The sequence below is a fragment of the Lactuca sativa genome, chromosome 5 (assembly GCF_002870075.4).
Source record: "Lactuca sativa cultivar Salinas chromosome 5, Lsat_Salinas_v11, whole genome shotgun sequence".
In the NCBI taxonomy this organism is placed as follows: Eukaryota; Viridiplantae; Streptophyta; class Magnoliopsida; order Asterales; family Asteraceae; genus Lactuca; species Lactuca sativa.
The window spans coordinates 344,997,380-345,018,316 of NC_056627.2; the positions used below are offsets into that span (position 1 = coordinate 344,997,380).

Genomic DNA, 20,937 nt, shown 5'->3' on the forward strand with positions numbered 1-20,937 from the left:
CGAACAAGAAGTTAAAGTTATGAATAAGCGTGTAGTAGATAAAAGTAAAAAGAAAAAATGTATGCGTCAAAAAGATGAAAAAAAACATGTTTACGGGGATTATGTTGATGTTGCTGATGTATGTTTAGATATAACCGACTTAAAAAGTAATTTAGATGGAGATGAGTTGGGTGATGAGGTCAAAGCTAAGTTTCCTGATAACCCTTTTTACGGTATGCCCCCTCTACTAGAATGTCTAGTTGATATTAATGAAGAAATCTCAATATAGATGGTAGACATCAATCTTCAAAAGATTGAATGTGAGAGTATATTTAAGAACAAAGAACTTTTAATGCAGTGTATTGGTAAAAAAATGTCTTCAAGAAGGTTTTCAGACGAGGACAAGTAGATCCACCAAATCAAGGTATGAGGCTGTGTGTGTTTCGAAAAATTGTTCTTGGTTACTAAGAGCAAAAGCAATTAAAAATTCTGATGGACTTTTCCAAGTGAATAAATTTGTTGATGTACACACTTGTTCTTCAACAATTTTGCAACCTAATCATCGACAAGCAAACAAATATATTTTTGGTGAATATCTTGCTGATGTTTTGGCTGAAGATTATAGTAGAGTTTATCGGGGAAAATATATTGTTAATGATATGAATGCTCAATTGAATATCAATATCTCATACCATCAGACATGTCGTGCGAAGCAATATGCATTGTTGTCGTTAAGGGGTACGAAAGAGGATTCTTTTACCAAACTTCTGGCTTATTTCCACAACTTGGCCAAACATAATCCGAGTACGGTGACACATATTAAAACAGATGGTGATGATTGCTTTGAGTTTTTGTACGTCGCACTTGATTGTTCGGTTAGTATTTTAATATTTTATTATTTTTCCATTTTTTGTTGTATTTGAATAGATATACAATGTATTGTAGGTACGCGCTTTTGTCAATTTTTGTAAACTGAACCTTGTAGTAGATGGAGCCCACCTAAAGGGCGAGGTCAAAGGAACCATGTTACTTGCAGTTACTAAGGACGGACAAAACCAAATATTACCGATTGCATATGGTATCTTCAAAAATGAGTGTACAGATTCTTGGACATGGTTTTTTCAAAAACTACGTGATTGCATATGCAATATGCAGGAACTTACAATTATATCTGATAGGTCTCCATCTATAGCAATATCCGTGCCAACATTTTTCCTCACGCTCATCACGGAACATGTGGTGTCCATTTGTATTTCAACACACTATCTAGATTCGGGAAGAGTAACACAGTTAAATGAATTTTTTGGGAGGCTTGTAGGACATACACAGTTGATGCTTTTGACGCTGCCATGAAAATTATGAGAAAGAAAAAACAACCAGTATGGGAGTACTTAAGAAGTATAAATCCAAAAAGTTGGTCTAGGGCACATTTTAGAGGGAACTGATACAATCTTATGTCGTCTAATAGTGCGGAGTCTATAAATGCATTATCTAGACACGCACGTAAGGTGCCGATACTTATGTTGATCGATATTTTTCGTGCAACAATACAACAGTGGTGGTTTTAAAGACGTAACTTTGCAGGTATTAAGTTAATTTTTAATTTTTAATATTAATGTTTTAATAAATCTTATTGATCTAACTTCTTTATTTTGTGTCTTTTTTAAACGGAAGCAACAACAACACTTACCCCTTGGGCCGATAAAATTGTTAAAGAAAACAAAAAAACATTTAGTAAGTGGGATGTTCGTATGATCTCAAATATGAAATACGAGGTCAAAAAGGGGGCAAAAAACGTGATAGTTGATTTCCAACAAATGACATGTACATGTAGGCATTGGCAACTTGATGGGATACCTTGTGGTCATGTCATAAGATGTTTAACAGTCAATAATTACCAAGACTGCTCGAGGTATGCATTAAATGCTTACTTTACCGAAACACTGAGGAAAACATATGAGGAATCAATAAACCCTCTGCCAAAGCCATTCGAATGGGAGATCCCCGATGCTTTGATGATTGTTAAGCCACCTATAATGGATAAACGTCAGCCGGACAGGCCAAGAAACACATACTGCATTTCATCCTAAGGTGAGGGTCCAATTAGAAAAGAGTGTTATACATGTGGTCAAGTAGGACACACGAGAAACAATTGTACTGGAAGGGTGTCCGGTAGTGGAGCACGTCGCACGACTCGACCTCCAATAAATTTTTGCCACCCGTTGGCGAAACTCTAAAGTTGCGTTCCTTGGGTCAATAAGTTCACGTATTGGTTGACCTGAAACTAATTGTTCCATAAACATACAAACAAAAACACCGGAATCTCCCAAATGACTACTTTGTTGGGGAACATTTTTTTCATAAATGAATTGCATATTCAATGGAATCCTTGGGATGTTCTTCCGGGCCTAATAGTTAATCTTGTTTAAATAATTTGCCACCCGAGATTCAAATTTGGTAAAGGTTCCATCAGATTTGAATTTTTCATAAGCCACTCTACCGAGACTGTCATAAATATGGACTTCCATTGACGCCAATCGTAGTTCCACAAATAACCAGTGATTAGGGTATGAATGAATCGACAATAGGACCTGTATAAGGATCAGAAAATAAAATCATGTTTTTGATATCACAATACAAAAACATAACGACAATAATGATAATATTTTCAATATAAACAATTCAGTTTACCATATCGACATCCCACCAAGCAACCATGAAGTTGGGGTACGTAGCAATACCAGCCATAAACGCCCTCCAATCCTGCCCTTCTTCCAAAGCATGGCAAACAAAAAAATTTGGAGGCATTATTGTATGTTGGTCGCCATTAATAGTCTATACCAAATGGTCATATGCTGCACAAAATTATGATACTTTTGTTATTGACTAAAAAATAAATTACTTTTAAAATAATAAATTAACAATTATTTTACCGATGACTCCAACCATCCGTCGTGGGTATGTCCAAACAAGGCGCTCCAAAAATCTCTATCTAACACGAAGTTAAACAAACCATGCTGGACATCATATGAATGAAATAAATAATTGTGGATGACAACCTCACCGCCTGCTACGTAAGGTTGTAGGCGCAACACGGAGAAGTCGTGAACAACAGCAAAAGCTAGAGGAGGAACGTGGCTTGTTGATTTGATATCAACCTTCTTTTTTTCTCTTCTTTTTTTGCTTCGGTGTCGTGTGCAACTAAAAACAATATTCAAATGTTTAAATCTCTATCTTTCAAATAATTCACATAAACATAAAATTCTATTATTACAATATAAATTTATAAATTAAATGAATACCTCGGTTTAAGGAGGGCACAAATACTGTGACGGTTTTCGAGTCCTCGGTTTATCGGGTGTAACTTCTTTGCCATCAAAACCATAAGTATCATAATAATCTACATTTCCCGTAATTATTACTTCATCTTCCTCCGACACCTAATTTAATAAGCAATAATATCTAATTAAAAAATGTTTCAATCTACTAAAAACAAAATTAAAATAAATGTAAGTATAAGAACCTCTTTAGCTTCATTATAATTATTTACATCAAGCACATCATCATCAAATTTGTTCCCTGCATTGTCATTCCTCTCCTCCAACTCCTACATTAAAAATAACACATTATACTTATTAACGAAAGACACATTAAAAATCAATTATTAAAACCGTAAATATAATATCTATAACAACCTTGTCGTCTTCAATATCACCAAAAATATTTTCAGTTGTATTATTTTTATTCATCAGTTCATCTTGTACAACCTACATTTTCAAATATAAAATATGAACACAAATATTCATATATGTTAATAAAATAAAATAAAATAGTGTAGCGTGTAACTAAACCGTTCATCAAATTTTGTTTGGAATACTGCAGGCTCCTCAAAACTGATGTTATTCCATAAATCTTTATTATTCACTTCTTCAACAAAAACCTCTCTAGGTTCTCAGTTCGTAAACATATGATGTTCCAGTGCATGTAGCCGTTTCAACACCTCCTCTAGGTTGTGTTTCCCACTTCCCTTACCTCTACCATGAGAGCGACCACTATACGACATACTAGACGAAGATTCGTCTTGTCTCCTAAAATGGTCTCGTACTGGGGATGGAACTGATTTCTGTCCACCATATATATACTCTTGAAATGACATATAATAACAAGATGTCATCTCACCATCACTCGGTAACATGTTTTGTCTTGGTGGTTGTCCCTCCTAAAAAATTGAACATGTTAAAAATGCATATAAAAGTATAATAATGAAGTTTATTAATAATAATAAAATATTTATAAACCTGTATTTTTGAAAAAATCTTGTTCACATCAACCCATTTCAATTTTTTTGTCTCATTCCATCGTTTCATGAGAGGCATGTCTCTATTTTTTCTCAATACAAATCCACATGCACGAACAGCCGGAAACATCTCATATATCCATATCTACAATTTTTACAATTATAGTAATAAAAGTTAAAATTAAAATAACAAACATAACAATAAAACCATTTAAATATAAGTAAATTTTTATACCCTAATTGGAGCCGTAAATACTGAGAAGGAGTATTTTAAAATTTGACGACGCTTAGGAAGTGATAAATATTTATTTATCTTGTTCCATGTATCCTCAATGTCATCATACGTAAAATCTCATTAGATAACTACCCCAAGCGAAACTAACAAAACAAAAAAATTAGTTATAATATAAATTAACATTAATAATATAAAACTTTCAAAGTAAACAAAAAATACTTGTTCCAGACTTCCAAATTCTCAGCAAAAAAAACCAATCTTATGGCACCCGATCATTTATTTCTTTTCCCAAAAAACCTTCACACAAAACGTATATCAAACATACTCTAACTGCATCGGCGTCGTCAACTTCTAAGAATGATTGATTTAAAATAAAATTTTCCAGGTCGTCGATTTTCACCGATCTATTTGTATAGTTCGGAAATAGCCGCTCACGCAATAAACATCTTTTTTTACTACTAACTATTTTTTCTAACACTTTTTTCCTGATGTTTTTTGGATACTCACCAAAATTGAAGCCGATTATCAAACAAAACTCTTCCGGCCCATATACCATTTTCGCATCGCCTACTCTAAAATATAACCGTTTTATTCCATCTGGAGATAAAACAGCGTCCGACTGTATCTGATGAAGGAACATTTTGTGGAACAACAATCCGTCCCCTTGTAAACGTGGGACGTCCAACAAGTAACCAAATACGGTATCTCTAAATATATCACGTCTGACACCATCTAACACTTCAAATACTTCCCATATATTACACCCAAATTCTTTTAAGTTTACAATTGCTTTCACATTGAAATTATTATAATCATGTTGCACAAAACACAATAACATATTAGAAAACTAAACAAATATTTCATTTTAAAATATATGATTATTAAATGCAATAATAACATAAACAATAATAACAATGCAAATAAAAATATTTAATAAATAATTTATATATTTACGCTAAAAAACAATAACATACTATAGCAAATTTTCAACTTAAACGACAACTATATAAACAATTTTCCAAGTTATATGACCAATATACAAACAATTTTTATCTTTCTAATTGTATAAAATGACGTTTTCTAACCATATAAACAAACAATTTTTCAACTAAAACGACAACTAAATTAACAATTTTCCAAGTTATACGATAAATATACAAACAATTTTTAACTTTCAAATTATATAAGATAACATTTTCTAACCATACTACAAAATTTTTTCTACTAAAACAACAAATATATACAAATTTTCAAGTTATACGATAAATATACAAACGACTATTCTACACATATTATAAAATTTTCTAACCATACTATAAAATTTTTTATACTTCACCAACAAATATATACAAATTTTTAAGTTATACGACAAATATACAAACGACTATTCTACACATATTGTAAACATTATTTTAACCATTTTTCAATTTATAAAAACAATTATACCATAAGAATATACAAATTTTCAAGTTATACAACAACTATACAAACAACAAATAACATATTCTAATCATGATATATCAATTTATCAACTTAAACCACTAACCAAAACATATTCTAAACATTATTCTAACAATTTATTTAACTAATAACTTAAAAAAATTAGCATATTCTAACCATTTTACTAAATGTACAACTATCTGATGCACACTCTACGCAATCTCTACTTGTACATTCATACAACCACTAACAAAACAGCATTTAAACTTCAAGTTTACTAATAACAAATATTAAAACTATCAAATACAATAAAATTACCCTATCACAAACAATATAATTTTATTTTTTGCGGGATTGTTGAAATAATCCTCCATTTTCTTCAAAAAATCGTCAAAAGGAATTCCCGAGAGAGAGAATTTTTCTATATTGAAGAGTGAAAAATGAAGAAAAAAAAAACGCTTTTATAGAGTTTTCCCCCAAAAATCGCAGATGAACAGTACAAATCGCAGATGGGGCTTTTCCATCTGTGAATTTAGTGGTTATTTTTGCATTTTTTTTGCTAAATTTGTAAGTTAATTAGTGTATTTGACTAATTTTGTCATTTTCTCAAAATTTAATGGGTGAGATACATTCACAACACCAAATATGAGAATTAAAATTATCGACCTCTAAAAAAAGGTATGACTTTATTGATTTCACCATTTTTAATGTTTAAAACTCACATTTTTTGTATTTTACCATTAGAGTTGGTTATTGGATGTTAAAAATAAGTTAACACATAAATAATATGATATTTAGAGATTTATTAGAGTGAAAATGATATTTTAGAGGTTTGTTGGAGTGTAAATGATATTTGGAGTGAAAATGATATTTGAGAGGTCTATTGGAGTTGACTAAGTATAACTAAAATTTTTAAATAACCCACATCTTTTATGTATTTATGTTCTATTTACTTGGGTTTTCTATCGTTATTAAGTTTTTGTTAGATTTCAATACAAGCCAAATATTTTCTTGAAATTTGAATTTTGTCCATTTTGAAAATATTTTTGAAATTGCGACGAACCAAGTTTTTTTATGTTGTAATTCTTAACCTGACATTCTAGGTTTAATATATTTTTTTTAATTAAAGAAAATTACGTTTAATATGACTTAAAGACAGTCTTATATGAATTTTATCTATTACGAAACGTTTCATTTCATACTTGTAAATAACTCAAAATCTTTATAACTCTTTTAAAAGATGTCATTCAAATTAATATGGTTCCAGATAAATCACCTAGTTTCCATAATATTTTTTTGAAATTCCTATATTTTCAACTAATGCCAATTAAGTGTATGATTAGATGAAATCCTTTTATATATATAAAAACAACATTATTTTCATGTTTGATTATTCAAATATATTCTCTTTACTTTTATTTATTGTTATCTAAAGCACATGGAAATAAAAAAGAAGGTGTGTGTATGTATTAAGTCCCATTCATAAGATTGAAGGTTAAAATTATTTATATTAGTCTAATCTTTGAATAAAGAGTGGTATGATAATCAATGTTTTAGAAGACTAAAAACCATTTGGGTTATTCTTCTTTCTTTCAATTTATATCCTCATATTTTCCATCTACTTTTTCTATATTGCAAGAAAACATTTATGGTTGTGTGTTTAGAGAAAAAAAATTGTTTTAATTTATGTATTACAATTTGTTAAAGATATATTACCTTAGTTTGTAATATATATGATTGGAAAAATATAATAAGATAGTGGTGTCCAAATTTCCATATAACAAAAAAGAAAAACAAAAAAAATACAAATTTAATTATAAAATCATCCTTATCAGTTTATGTTTTTTTTTTTTTTTCACCTTATATTTTAACACGCGGTAATCTTTTTAAGTAAAAATACTTATTTTTAAGATTATCTTTATCTTGTAATAGTATCATATAAACATTTTAACAAATAATTAACCATAATTGGTTCAGATAATGCATTTTATCAAATACACATTTAACAAATATTTCAAATAATAAACATCAAATTTCACATATAAACTTTCAACAATTATTTAATACTTTTTAATAAATTATGGTATTAAATTATGCTCATAAAAAAGAACAATGCAGTGCGTTGATGTATGTGTGCGTTAATGTATGTGGAAGAGTCATGGGAAAGTTAGATCATTGACTGATGCTTAAAGTTCTCTTTAAAACGACTTAAATACGAGTATTATTAACCCCTAGTATTTGTTCATATTTATAGAGTTTAATCGTTATAAGTTTTCATCAGATTAATCAATAATCCCAAATGAAACACTGACGTATAGCTGATAACAAACAAACATGTAAGATCGTATCGGAGGTATGATCAGTTTGGCATATAAAGATATATTGTTTGGGAAATTCACTTTAAACACCTCACTAATCTTACCATGTCATCATTTCCGCCCATATATCGGTTAGTATAATGACTAATATTACTGTAGATATTATTTATAAGTTCATAATAACGATTATAAACAAAAACATAAGTTATACTTAAAACACGGTAAGCATAAACTCGACTTACAGGTTGTTTGACGAAAACAGGGGATTACGCGGGCAAAACTTCAAAACTAAATGCTCTATTTCTCGGGGAACTCTTATACTACAGAGCTTCGCTACTAACACTTAAGAACCACATGGGTTGGGCCTCGGGGCCTTAGGGAAGTTTGAGAGAGAAAGAAAGAAGATTGAATAAGAAAATGAGCTTGAAAACACTTGAATATATAGGCAAAATTGAAGGGCATGCCGCGTCCCGTCCGTGTGGTAGAATCTCATTCATTTTTGTGGGGAAGAAGGGTGCACATGATCATGACATGTGCCGCACTCCTGTGGTGACACGTGTTGCTTCCTCGTTCGTTGAAATTTAATTATTTTGTAAAATTCTTTACTTTTGCATACGAGCTTCGTTTTTTATGGTTTTTTCATCCACACATAGATATCGACGTGTACTATAACTTTCATTTATACTTTGTCGGCTAATTTTCAATTTATTTTTTGTTTTATGGCCTGAGAAGGCTTGGACCGTAAATAATGTTGTGTAAATCATAACTGCTTCTACGTGCTCTGTTTTCAACGTTCTCTATATCGTTGAATTCATATTGAAGAGTAATACAAATTTTATTTAGATTGTTTCGGCTAACAATCAACCAATTTTGATTTCTATTTCTATATCGCACACTGATGTACCATGTCGCACTCGAAACTTTGAAAAATCAAAATTTCCTCATATAATGTCGGATTTTTACGTTCTTTATATTGACGAGTTCCTATTGACGATAACTATAACTTTCACAAGATCACTTGAGATAAAAAGCAACCTATCTCCGTTTCATTTTTTATGACGCACCTTACTGTCTCGGTTTGAACGCGAAACTTAGATAAATCATAACTTTCTCATATGAAGTAAGATTTGGGCATTCTTTATATCCACGAGATCACTGTCACGACTACTAGAACTTTATTTAAGATTATTTATCTAAAACAATCTTTTAATTTTAATCTTTATTTTATCGTTTAACGATAAATTTTATATAAAAGTTTTCTATAAATATTATATACTTCTAATATTTGTCCACTTAATGTGTATATGATAAATATTTATTATATCATAACACATATGAAGAACGATTATTTTAATTAACGATTTTAATTGTTCGATTAAATGTATAATTACTATGATTATACTCTAAACGTCTAGCCTAAAACTGTGGATGTTACAATTCAATAGTAGTATGATTTCAGTCGTCATAAATCGGAAATCAAGAAACAGAATCTTGGACTATGAGATTGATTTGTATCTATGTCTCGTGTCCATACAATATCTTGTGGGTTGAAGGAATAAATGATCACTTATCTTAAAGGGCAACATTCAATTTTATCAAAGTCCGGGAGTGGCTCTGGAAAACACTATTTACTGGTTATTCAAAGTGTATACTTGTAATTGTAGTTGATGACTTATCCATGTGGGAGACTGTTGGATTAAGGTGTTTATGGTCTTAACTAAATTTGTATAATCTTAGTGAATAAGGTAAAGACCTTTTTGGATTGTCCTCATAACCAGAAATAGCTAGAACTGATATTAGGAGAGAGAGATAAAATAATTTGATTAATATATTAATTAGAAATTGTTAATAATTAATTTTGAATTAATTATAAATGGTTGGAAATTAATTAATTATTAATCTGAAATTAATTCGAGATTAATTAAAGGTGCAATGAGTGAAATATAATTTTTCAATAGTTGAACAAAAGAAACAATTCTAAAACTATCCAAGCATGGACGGTTTTGAGGAGCCTTTCTAGGGTTTCTGGAAGCCTCCTCTCTGTTGATAAGGAAAAGAGTTGAACTGCGCTTCAAATCTTATATTTACTTGTTCAAATTTGAATTTATCTGCAAGTTACCTAAATTATTAATAAGCCCCTTGGACATCACAAATTCATGGATTATCATACCTAGAAAAGGAGAAAAAAATTCTCTTCCTCTAACCTCTCTCCTCTTGTCTTTCTAGTGTTCTATGGTTTTGAGACTATGAACCACTAGAGATATTCACACTATTGGATGTTTGATTTCCATGGAGCATTTGAAGAATTAAAGAGTTAGTATATTTGAATATTCAATATACTAAAATTTTTAGTTGTAACCCTATTAGTTTCGATTATATTAGGTTAGAAGCTGTTTTATAAAGTATGTTGCTATAATAGTGAAATTCCACAAAAGTTCAAGGTTACATATGCCCATAAGAGTTTATGTATAAAATACGTTGTGCAAATATTTTTCTTGTAACTAGAAAACCCATCATTTTAATACTTACCAACAACACATAATAACTCCCCCTTACAAATCCCTTTAAGAAAACAACCATCCAGTCGTATTATCTTTCAGCATCCCTCCGTCATCCCTTTTCAGCCCATCAAATCAAACATAGAATTGGTAATTTCATACTTTAAGGACTAACTGCGAAAAAAAAAACTTAAGTGTCTAGATTGGTAAAATAACAAAACTTAGTTATGCTACAATACCATTTTCCATTTAAATATATTTTAGTAATGTTTTAAAATTGGTTTGTTAATTTAATATATTTGTAAAGATTTTTTTTTCTATCCAAACTTTAGTCTTCTATAACTGTTTAATAATAATAATAATAATATGTGGTTTTCAAAAATCTTTAATAATATTAACTGATTTCTAAAATTAATTAAAAATAATAAAAATATATAATAACATAAAATTATAATAATTGTTTTCTAAAATTAATTAACAATAATAAAAATATATATTAACATAAAATTATATATTATATAAGTTATTTAAAAAACAATGATTCATATTTTATCATTATAATTGAAATTAAAAAAATAATCAAATAAATAGTTTTTATATAAGTTATACTAATGAGAGTAAAAAGTAAACCATATCAAAAATATTTTCAATTTTATTTATATTACGGATATAAAAAGTCATTAAAATAATATAATTGTAATAAATATTTATCATATATATATATATATATATATATATATATATATATATATATATATATATTGATGGGTTTTAGCCATATGAACATTTCTATGTGCATATACAAACCCTAATGCTTGTATCTAGGTTTCTCTAATTGAACATGCATGGAATCCAAGACTTCTAATGATAATTCTAGTATAATAACATAAGAAATCAGATTTGGAAGATTACCTTGAATCACTTGCTTGAATCTTCTTGTCCTTGGAGCTTTAGAGTCACAAGTGTCACTCCTCTAATGGCTTACAAACACCAACTAGCAAGAGGATGATTATAGAGAGAGGAGAGAGGAGGAAGAAATCGGCCACGGTTTCTTTAGAGACAAGGGTGCCGATTTTCCTTAACCCTTAGGGTCTATTTATACTAGTGAGGCTCCTAGGGTTTCATCCTTAAACCCTAATTGGATAACTTAGGCCCTAAGCAATCCAATACCCTAATGATAAGCCTTTGGACGAATTCTAGGCTCTTCTAAACCCTAAATTCGTCCAACCCTTATCCTTAAGAGATTATAGCCCAAAGTATAACTATCATACAATTGATAGTTTATGCCCTTCTATTTAATTAATCTCTTTAAGTCACCAAATTAATTCCTAATTAATTTTTGACTTATATTAATCAAATAACAATATTATTATTCCTTATATTATTCTCATAATATATTAATAATATTTCTTCTCTCATTATAAATCATCCTGTCAAGTTGCTATCGTGAAGGCAACCCAAAAGGACCATGCACAACCAGGTCAAGTACTTGCCTAATATAGTTGCAGCCTTAGACATTATTCCAACAATCTCCTACTTGGATAAGTCTAGTAACTATATACACAAGTATAATCCGATTAGCAATCGTAGCTCTCAAAGACGCTGTCAAACTGTCCTTTAGATAAGGGATCGTACAGTCCTCCGTTTAGATATCATGTTGACAATTCTATGGAACCAATTTGTCTAGCAATTGGTTTCTCGATCTCAGATTTTTTCGACATAGAACTTAATCGAACACATCAATTCAGTTCTGACCGGGCCAGGCACATAAGTCAAATCAAATCATCGAGCGGCCGAGATATCGCTTTTACCCTCTTAGGATAAAAGTAACAGATAAACTTCGACTTATATGCATTTACTTATTCATTAATCAACTATACACAATAATGTGTTTTATAACATCAAGTTACTGATGCGGTTTCGCATTATCAATGTACAACCAATTAACAAATAACAAACCATATATCTAGGTTTTAAGACCATATGATATTATCGTCTTGCGATCACCCTTTTTATCATATTCCATAAGGTGATTCCAGCAAGTGCGGGTTTGTTCCAATGCTCAAAACTATTTCATAAGCACTCATGAACGTTGCAACAAACTTCTACTATGTCTAATACCATTTAGACAATCTACACACCAACTCATGACAATCTTCTTTCATACATACTTCCAACATATGAACGATTGTGGACGATTTGAATAATTCGATTATTCTTAATAAACTCAATTATTCTGGAAGTCAAAACATGCAAAGTGAAACAATAGCTAAACAATTAACATAAGACAGTAACATTACTCATAAATAATACTCTTTTATTTAATCATCAAATGTTAATTACATTTATCTATTACACGTTTCTAATACTATCTAATCTATACAAATATCATCCTTCAGCCCAATACTCCTAGCATGCTGCAAGTGCTTAACCCTGCTCAGTCCCTTCGTAAGCGGATCTGTTGGGTTATCTTCTGATGATATCCTCTTAACCACGAGTTGTCCTTCTTCTACACGATGTCTAATAAAGTGATATTTTCTATCGATATGTCAAGATCTACCATGATCGCTCGGTTCCTTGGTCAAGGCAACCGCTCCTTCATTATCACAGAAAATTTCCATGGGCTCCTTTATGGCAGGTACAAATCTAAGATCACCGATGAAGTTCTTCAACCATATTGCCTCCTTCGACGCTTCGCTCGCTGCAATGTAGTCTGACTCGCACGTTGAATCAGCTACGGTTTCCTGCTTGGAACTTTTCCAAGTCACTGCTCCTCCATTCAGGGTAAAGACCCAGTCCGACTGCGAACGGTAGTTGTCCCTGTTGGTATGAAAACTGGCGTCACTATACCCTCGCACTTTTAAGTCATCACTCCCTCCGAGGACTAAAAACCATTCCTTCGTCCTCCGAAGGTACTTAAGGATATTCTTGACCGCAATCCAATGGGCTCTGCCAGGGTTCCCTTGATATCTACTAACCATGCTCAAAGCAAAGGCTACATCAGGGTGAGTACAAGTCATATCATACATGATTGAGCCAACTGCGGAAGCGTATGGAACTCGGCTCATTTCTGCTATTTCAGCTTCGGTACTCGGACTTTGAGTCTTACTCAACTTGGCATTACTTTGTATCGGTAATTCTCCCTTCTTCGAGTTTTCCATACTAAAACGTTTCAGTACTTTATCTAAGTATGTGTTCTGAATAAGTCCTATTAGTCTCTTACTTCATTCTCTCACTATCCTTATTCCTAGAATATAGGAAGCCTCTCTGAGGTCCTTCATAGCGAAGCACTTCCTGGGCCAGGACTTAACCTCCTGCAGAGTCGGGACGTCGTTTCCTATGAGTAGTATGTCGTCGACATACAAAATGAGGAAGCTTACTATACTGCCACTGGCTTTGACATATACACATGATTCATCTTCGCTTCGTACAAATCCAAACTCTTTGACTTTCTCATCGAAGCAAAGATTCCATCTGCGAGATGCTTGCTTAAGTCCATAAATGGACTTCTCAAGCTTAGACACTCTATTCGGATGCTTCAGATCAACAAAACCCTCTGGCTGAGCCATGTAAACATCCTCAACCAACTTCCCATTAAGGAAAGCGATCTTGACATCCATTTGACAAATCTCATAATCATGAAATGCGGCAATTGCTAGCATTACTCTAATAGATTTTATCTTTGCAACTGGTGAGAAGGTCTCATCATAGTCAACTCCGGGAGTTTGACTGAAGCCTTTCGCAACCAATCGCGCCTTGTATGTGTGTACGTTTCCATCCACGTCGGTCTTCTTCTTGAAGATCCATTTGCACCCAACGGTCTTACGTCCGGGCACATTATCAACCAAATTCCAAACTTGGTTATCATACATGGATTGGATCTCGCTGTCCATTGCCTCTTTCCATTTAGCAGACTTCGGGCCTGCCATGGCTTCCTTATAGATATTAGGTTCATTTAGATTTATTAGTGTACCATCACTAATATACGTGTCCCCTTCGGTAGTAATATGAAAACCATAAAGTTGGGGTTGAACTCTAACTCTTTCGGAACGTCTAAGAGGTAAGGACTTGTCAATCGGTTCAACCGGAGTTTCCTCCTCGGGTTGAGTGCCAGCGGTAGAGGTTCCTTCATCAATCGACTCTTGAATGTCTTCAAGCTTGATTTGCCTCCCACTGTCTCCTTGGCTTATGAGTTCTCGCTCTCGGAAAACTCCTCTCTTCGCAACAAAGACAACATTGTCCTTCGGTCTATAGAAGAGATATCCAAAGGATTTCTGCGGGTAGCCGATGAAAATACATCGCTCACTACGAGGTTTGAGCTTGTCGTGAGTATCTCGTCTTACGAAAGCCTCACAACCCCAAACCTTGATATGTGCTAACGAGGGAGCTTTCCCTGTCCATATTTCGTGAGGTGTTTTGGCAACCTTCTTAGCAGGGACTCGGTTAAGGATATGGGCGGCAGTCTCTAAGGCATACCCCCAGAATGAGATAGGTAGTGAAGCACGACTCATCATAGAGCGGACCATGTCTAACAAGGTTCGATTACGCCTTTCTGCCACTCCATTCAACTGCGGTGTCCTAGGTGGCGTTAATTGTGAAACTATTCCACACTCCTTGAGATAGTCGTGGAACTCAAGACTTAGGAACTCTCCTCCTCGATCGGATCGAAGCCTCTTGATTTTCTTGCCCAATTGATTCTCCACTTCATTCTTGAACTCTTTGAACTTTTCAAACGTTTCTGACTTTTGCTTGATTAAGTAGATATACCCATATCTACTATAGTCATCGGTAAAAGTCATATAGAAGCGGTTCCCATCCTTTGTGGTTGATCTAAACGGTCCACATACATCGGTATGTATGAGGTCTAATAGACCCTCACCCCTTTCACATGTGCTAGTGAAGGGTGACTTGGTCATCTTTCCAAGTAAACAAGACTCGCATGTGTCATCTTCCCTAAGGTCGAATGACTCCAAAACTCCATCCTTTTGGAGTTGGGCTATGTGCTTCTTGTTGACATGTCCAAGACGACAATGCCACAAGGATGCTCTATCCATACTATTGGAAGAATCCATGCATAAAACATCATTTCCTAGGTTATCTACAATCATAACAGTTTCATAAATTCCATTACATGGTATTGCTCCAAAATATAAGACACCATTTAGATAAGCATAAATAGAACAATTCTCATTATTAAAAGAAAATCTAAATCCTTGTCTAAACAAACCATGAAATGAAATGATGTTACTTGCCATTTCTGGCGAATAGCAACAATTATTCAAATCTAAACATAAACCATTCCTAAGCACTAGAGAATACACTCCAATCTTGGTCACAGGCGACGATCTTCTGTTCCCCATGATTAGATTTATTCTTCCATGCTCCACATCCCTATTTCTTCTTAGTCCGTGCAACTCAGAACAAATGTGGTAACCATACCCGGTATCGAGGACCCAAGAAATAGCATGAGATGAATCATTAGATTTAATTGTGTATATACCTGCGAAAGACGGCTTGATCTTTCCTTCCCTGATGGCTTGCAGGTAGTCTGGGCAGCTTCTCTTCCAATGCCCTATTTTGTGGCAATGGTGGCACTCTGCCTCCTCTGGGTTAGGGTTAGGCTTAGCGGGATCAACTTTGGTCCCACTAGAAGAGGAAGCATCTCGGGACTTTCCCTTGCGGTGGCTCTTAGACGGAGCCTTCCTCTTCTTACCCATACCTTGCCTAATTGCTAAAACAGGAGCAGCTGGTGGATTGGGAGTTGGTGCAACAGACTTGTCCTTGAGGTTGATCTCAGCAACCCTAAAGAGACCTTGGAGCTTACTTCGGGTGACCTCCTCTTTGTTCATGTGGTAGGTCATCCTAAATTGATTGTAACACGGAGGCAAGGAGTGAAGCACCATGTCGATAGCCAAGTCTTCCCCAAAGTCAACATTCAACTTGCGAAGACGATCGACATACCTTTGCATCTTTTGCAGGTGCACGGTTAGAGATTCTCCATGACCCATTTTAGCGGAGATCATGTTAGTGAAGATCTCGTAACGTTCCTGCCTTGCGTTATGATGGTATCTCTCCAATAAGTCTTGGTGCATTTCGTACGGATACATGTCCTTGTAGGACTTATGGAATTCATCGTTCATTGTGGCTATCATGATGCAATGAACCTTCGTTGCACCACGTTCATGAGTCTCAAAAGCAGTCATTTCAGCCGGAGTAGCGATTTATGGGTTGATCTTCTCGAGCTTCTCATCGAGGACATACTCCTTGTCCTCGTAGCGACCAATCGTGCGAATGTATCTTATCCATTCGCTAAAGTTCGTCCCATCGAAAGTCACCTTTTGGCAAAGGCTCATCCATGTGAACGAGCTAGCAACAGCGTCGTTCGCGTTCGACATCTACAAATAGAAAGGACAAAGATAGATTAGAATTTGAATCACTAATTATCACCCAATAAGAAAAATTAGGGCTAGGACCTAACAACAATATTTACATATTAGAAAAGGGATGCCGTAATCTAACATGCAAACAATTTGAAGGTAAGTGAATGACGATTCACTAATTCTCCACCATGAAAACATAAATTTAAGTTCTAAATGTATTGAGAATTCCTAGGTTTGGATGAGATTCATTGAACGTTTCAATGACATGTTTAAATCTCGATATGCCCCTCTCGTTTGTGACTGGGATACCGAGGATCACAAAGTGGGTGTGAATAACCATGCAAATTCACACGGTGCCTTCATTGTAACAATCACCTATTCGATGTGCTGGTAAACCACACACGCTCCATCGAACTATGATAAACAATGAATCACCCTTTGCCACCTTTTCCTAGAACTAATTAGTGTGCCGGTAAACCACACACGCTCCACTAACTTCTTAGCAAGGGTGCAAAGTGTAATTTCATGGGATTGCATCAATTCACTTTTCCTAAAGTAACTAGGATTGGGAATTTTGAAAAACATGTAGTTACTTTGTATTTCATATTATACTTTTAATGAGGAGATGAGGTTGCCCTATCCTACCCGTTCGGCTAACGACCCTCCACCGATCAAGCAAGCGGTGGGTGTGAGTGTACACCCATTAAGCGCCATTTTATAGGCCGCAACCTTATACCCACCTTATAGACCGGCTTCGTGAATGAGGCCTACTAACGGTAAGACTAGCATTTTTAATTATACATACATACATATATATATATATATATATATATATATATATATATATATATATATATATATATATATATATTAATCTTGTAATATTATATTATTATAGGGTTGAATTTTAAACTTGTAAAATTTTAGGGTTTGAAATTTAAATTGTCTAAATTAAATTTTTAATCACAAAACATAAATTTCAAAACTTGAGGGCAAGTTTTAAACTTTTCAAAACATAGGGAATCAAATAACAAATAATCCAAATTAACATTTACTCACATAATTATCCATATTTGATTTATTTAATTATTTCTTGCAAAACAATTTACCAATTTAATTAAAATAATTAATCAATTATCACATAAGGAAATTAATATTCAATTAATTGATAAATATCTTCAATTAGGTCAAGAGTATACTTAAATATATCATAAAATAGGATTTATATTGACCCATTAAGATTAAGGTAAGTATCCAAAAGATAAACAACAAGAAATCCTGAAATTAGCTCTTTTTGACGCTCGAACTCGCCGAGTACCACAATGGACTTGCTGAGTTGAGCCTACTCACCGAGTCCACTATGGGACTCGCCGAGTTCATCAGGCAGAATGACAAAATTCGAATTTTGCAAGCAACAAACAAGCAACCAATGCATCAATTCAATAGAAACCAATCAAGTCTCTGATACCACTGATGGGGTTTAGCCATATGAACATTCCTATGTGCACATACAAACCCTAATTCTTGGATCTAGGTTTCTCTAATTGAACATGCATGGAATCCAAGACTTCTAATGATAATTCTAGTATAATAACATAAGAAATCAGATTTGGAAGATTACCTTGAATCACTTGCTTGAATCTTCTTGTCCTTGGAGCTTTAGAGTCACAAGTGTCACTCCTCAAATGGCTTATAAACACCAACTAGCAAGAGGATGATTATAGAGAGAGGAGAGAGGAGGAAGAAATCGGCTAGGGTTTCTTTAGAGACAAGGGTGCCGATTTTCCTTAACCCTTAGGGTCTATTTATACTAGTGAGGCTCCTAGGGTTTCATCCTTAAACCCTAATTGGATAACTTAGGCCCTAAGCAATCCAATACCCTAGTGATAAGCCTTTGGACGAATTCTAGGCTCTTCTAAACCCTAAATTCGTCCAACCCTTATCTTTAAGAGATTATAGCCCAAAGTACAACTATCATACAATTGACAGTTTATGCCCTTCTATTTAATTAATCTCTTAAGTCACCAAATTAATTCCTAATTAATTTATGACTTATATTAATCAAATAACAATATTATTATTCCTTATATTATTCTCATAATATATTAATAATATTTCTTCTCTCATTATAAATCATCCTGTCAAGTTGCTATGGTGAAGACAACCCAAAAGGATAATGCACAACCGGGTCAAATACTTGCCTAATATAGTTGCAGCCTTAGACATTATTCCAACATATATATATATATATATATATATATATATATATATATATATATATATAACCCACTAGTATTCGTATACTTTAATTATAACTAGTAAAAACTCCTAACGTCATTCGCGCAGGTTCGACTAAGTTTAGCAAAAATCAGTGGAGGTTTGATTGAAATTTGTAAATGTCATGATGTTTCTAAATGAGTTTAATCAATAACAATAAGGTTTAAATGCAACAAACTATAAATCATATTTCTATTTATTTGTTCATTTTACAAAGCGAAAATCAGACGATAAAGGAAAAGTCAAAACTGAAAGAATGATGAAATTTACAGAACATGTTTAGTAAGGGTCCCAAAGTGTAACATTAGCAAAGATGATACAACAAAAACCCAAAATTACCAAACTTAAAGGACAAAATTTATATAACATATGTAGTAAGGGACCCAAAGTGTAACATTAGCAAAAATGATGTGGCAAAAACCCAAAGACACCAAACTATGATATTGCTAAAGGTCTAAGGGATTAAAAGTGTAACATTTTCAAAGTTTTGTGGAAAATATCTAAATGACCTAAAAAGTTCTATTTCTATGGTGTTGTTCGGTTCTCAGAATGTTTCTAAAGGAATTAGAATTAGAATTGAAAAAATAATTTGTTAGGAATTTGAATCCAATTCCATATATTGTTTGGTTGGCAGGAAATGAAATTAGAATTAATTCCAGATTTTGCTTGATTGGTAGGAAACATAATTAAAATCCATGTAAAATGATAAAATTGCCTTTTTTTATCTGTTTTGCTTAAATTTACTTTGATTTCTATCTTACATGTAAAGATATATTATATAAACTATAAAATAGTAAATTTCATTTTATTAATTGAGCATTCATGCCGATGACGGTGGTAAGTGGTGGTGATTGATAGCGGCGATGATGGTGGTGTAGGATGGTGTATGGTGGTAGGTGGTGGTGGTAGTGACAGTGGCGGTGGCAATGGAAATGGTAGGTGGTGGTGACAATGGCGGGAGGTGGGTGGTGGTAGCGGTGGTGTTGGTGGTGGGTGATAGTGGTGGCGGTGGCAGTATGTAGATGGTGGTGGTGACGACGGTGACGGTAGCGGGGGTAAGTGGTGGTGGTGGTGGGTGCGTGGGTGGTGGCGGCGGAAGGTGGTAACGACACCGATAGGTGATGTGGTGGTAGCGGTGACGGTGACGGTAGGTGGGTGGTGGTGGAAATATTCGTGACACTAGCATTGGTAGGTAGTGGTGGGTCGTTATGGTGGCGATGCTTGTGGTAGGTGGTGGCAGTGTCGGTGGTAGGTAGTGGTGGTGGCGGTGTCAATAACAGTAAGTGGTGGGTGGTGGTGGGTAGTGGGTAGTGGCGGCGATGATGAAGGTAGTGATAAGTGGTAGTATGTGATGATGGTAAAGGTTATGCTATAAAATAAAACAATGGTAATAAGGTAAAATGTTACTTTTCTTCCTGAAAACGAATTAATTTCATCATCTTTTTGAAAGAAAGAGTTTTCCCTTATCTGATGAAAAGTTTTGTCATTTAAGTTTCTAAATTTTATCATACAA

The 20,937-nt window shown here is 33.6% G+C and overlaps 1 protein-coding gene and 1 long non-coding RNA gene across 2 annotated transcripts; both read right to left on the bottom strand.

Moving 5' to 3' along the window:
- Positions 1–853: 853 nt before the first annotated feature.
- Positions 854–8,674, bottom strand: LOC111913119 (uncharacterized). Its single transcript, XR_008223684.1, has 10 exons — positions 8,512–8,674; positions 4,512–4,654; positions 4,278–4,421; positions 3,831–4,198; positions 3,675–3,746; positions 3,503–3,586; positions 3,282–3,419; positions 2,913–3,180; positions 2,671–2,834; positions 854–2,570 (listed from the first exon to the last, which is right to left on the bottom strand). It is a non-coding gene; the product is annotated as an uncharacterized LOC111913119 (long non-coding RNA).
- An 11,570-nt stretch (positions 8,675–20,244) lies between these two features.
- LOC111912934 (extensin-like) lies at positions 20,245–20,610 on the bottom strand. The gene has a single exon (XM_023908668.1). It carries the CDS (start codon positions 20,608–20,610, stop codon positions 20,245–20,247), a length of 366 nt encoding a protein of 121 aa, XP_023764436.1.
- Positions 20,611–20,937: the final 327 nt, after the last annotated feature.

Coding starts and splice junctions, on each gene's coding strand:
- LOC111912934 (XM_023908668.1), bottom strand. CDS start 20,610: ATGCTAGTGTCACGAATATTTCCACCACCACCCACCTACCGTCACCGT.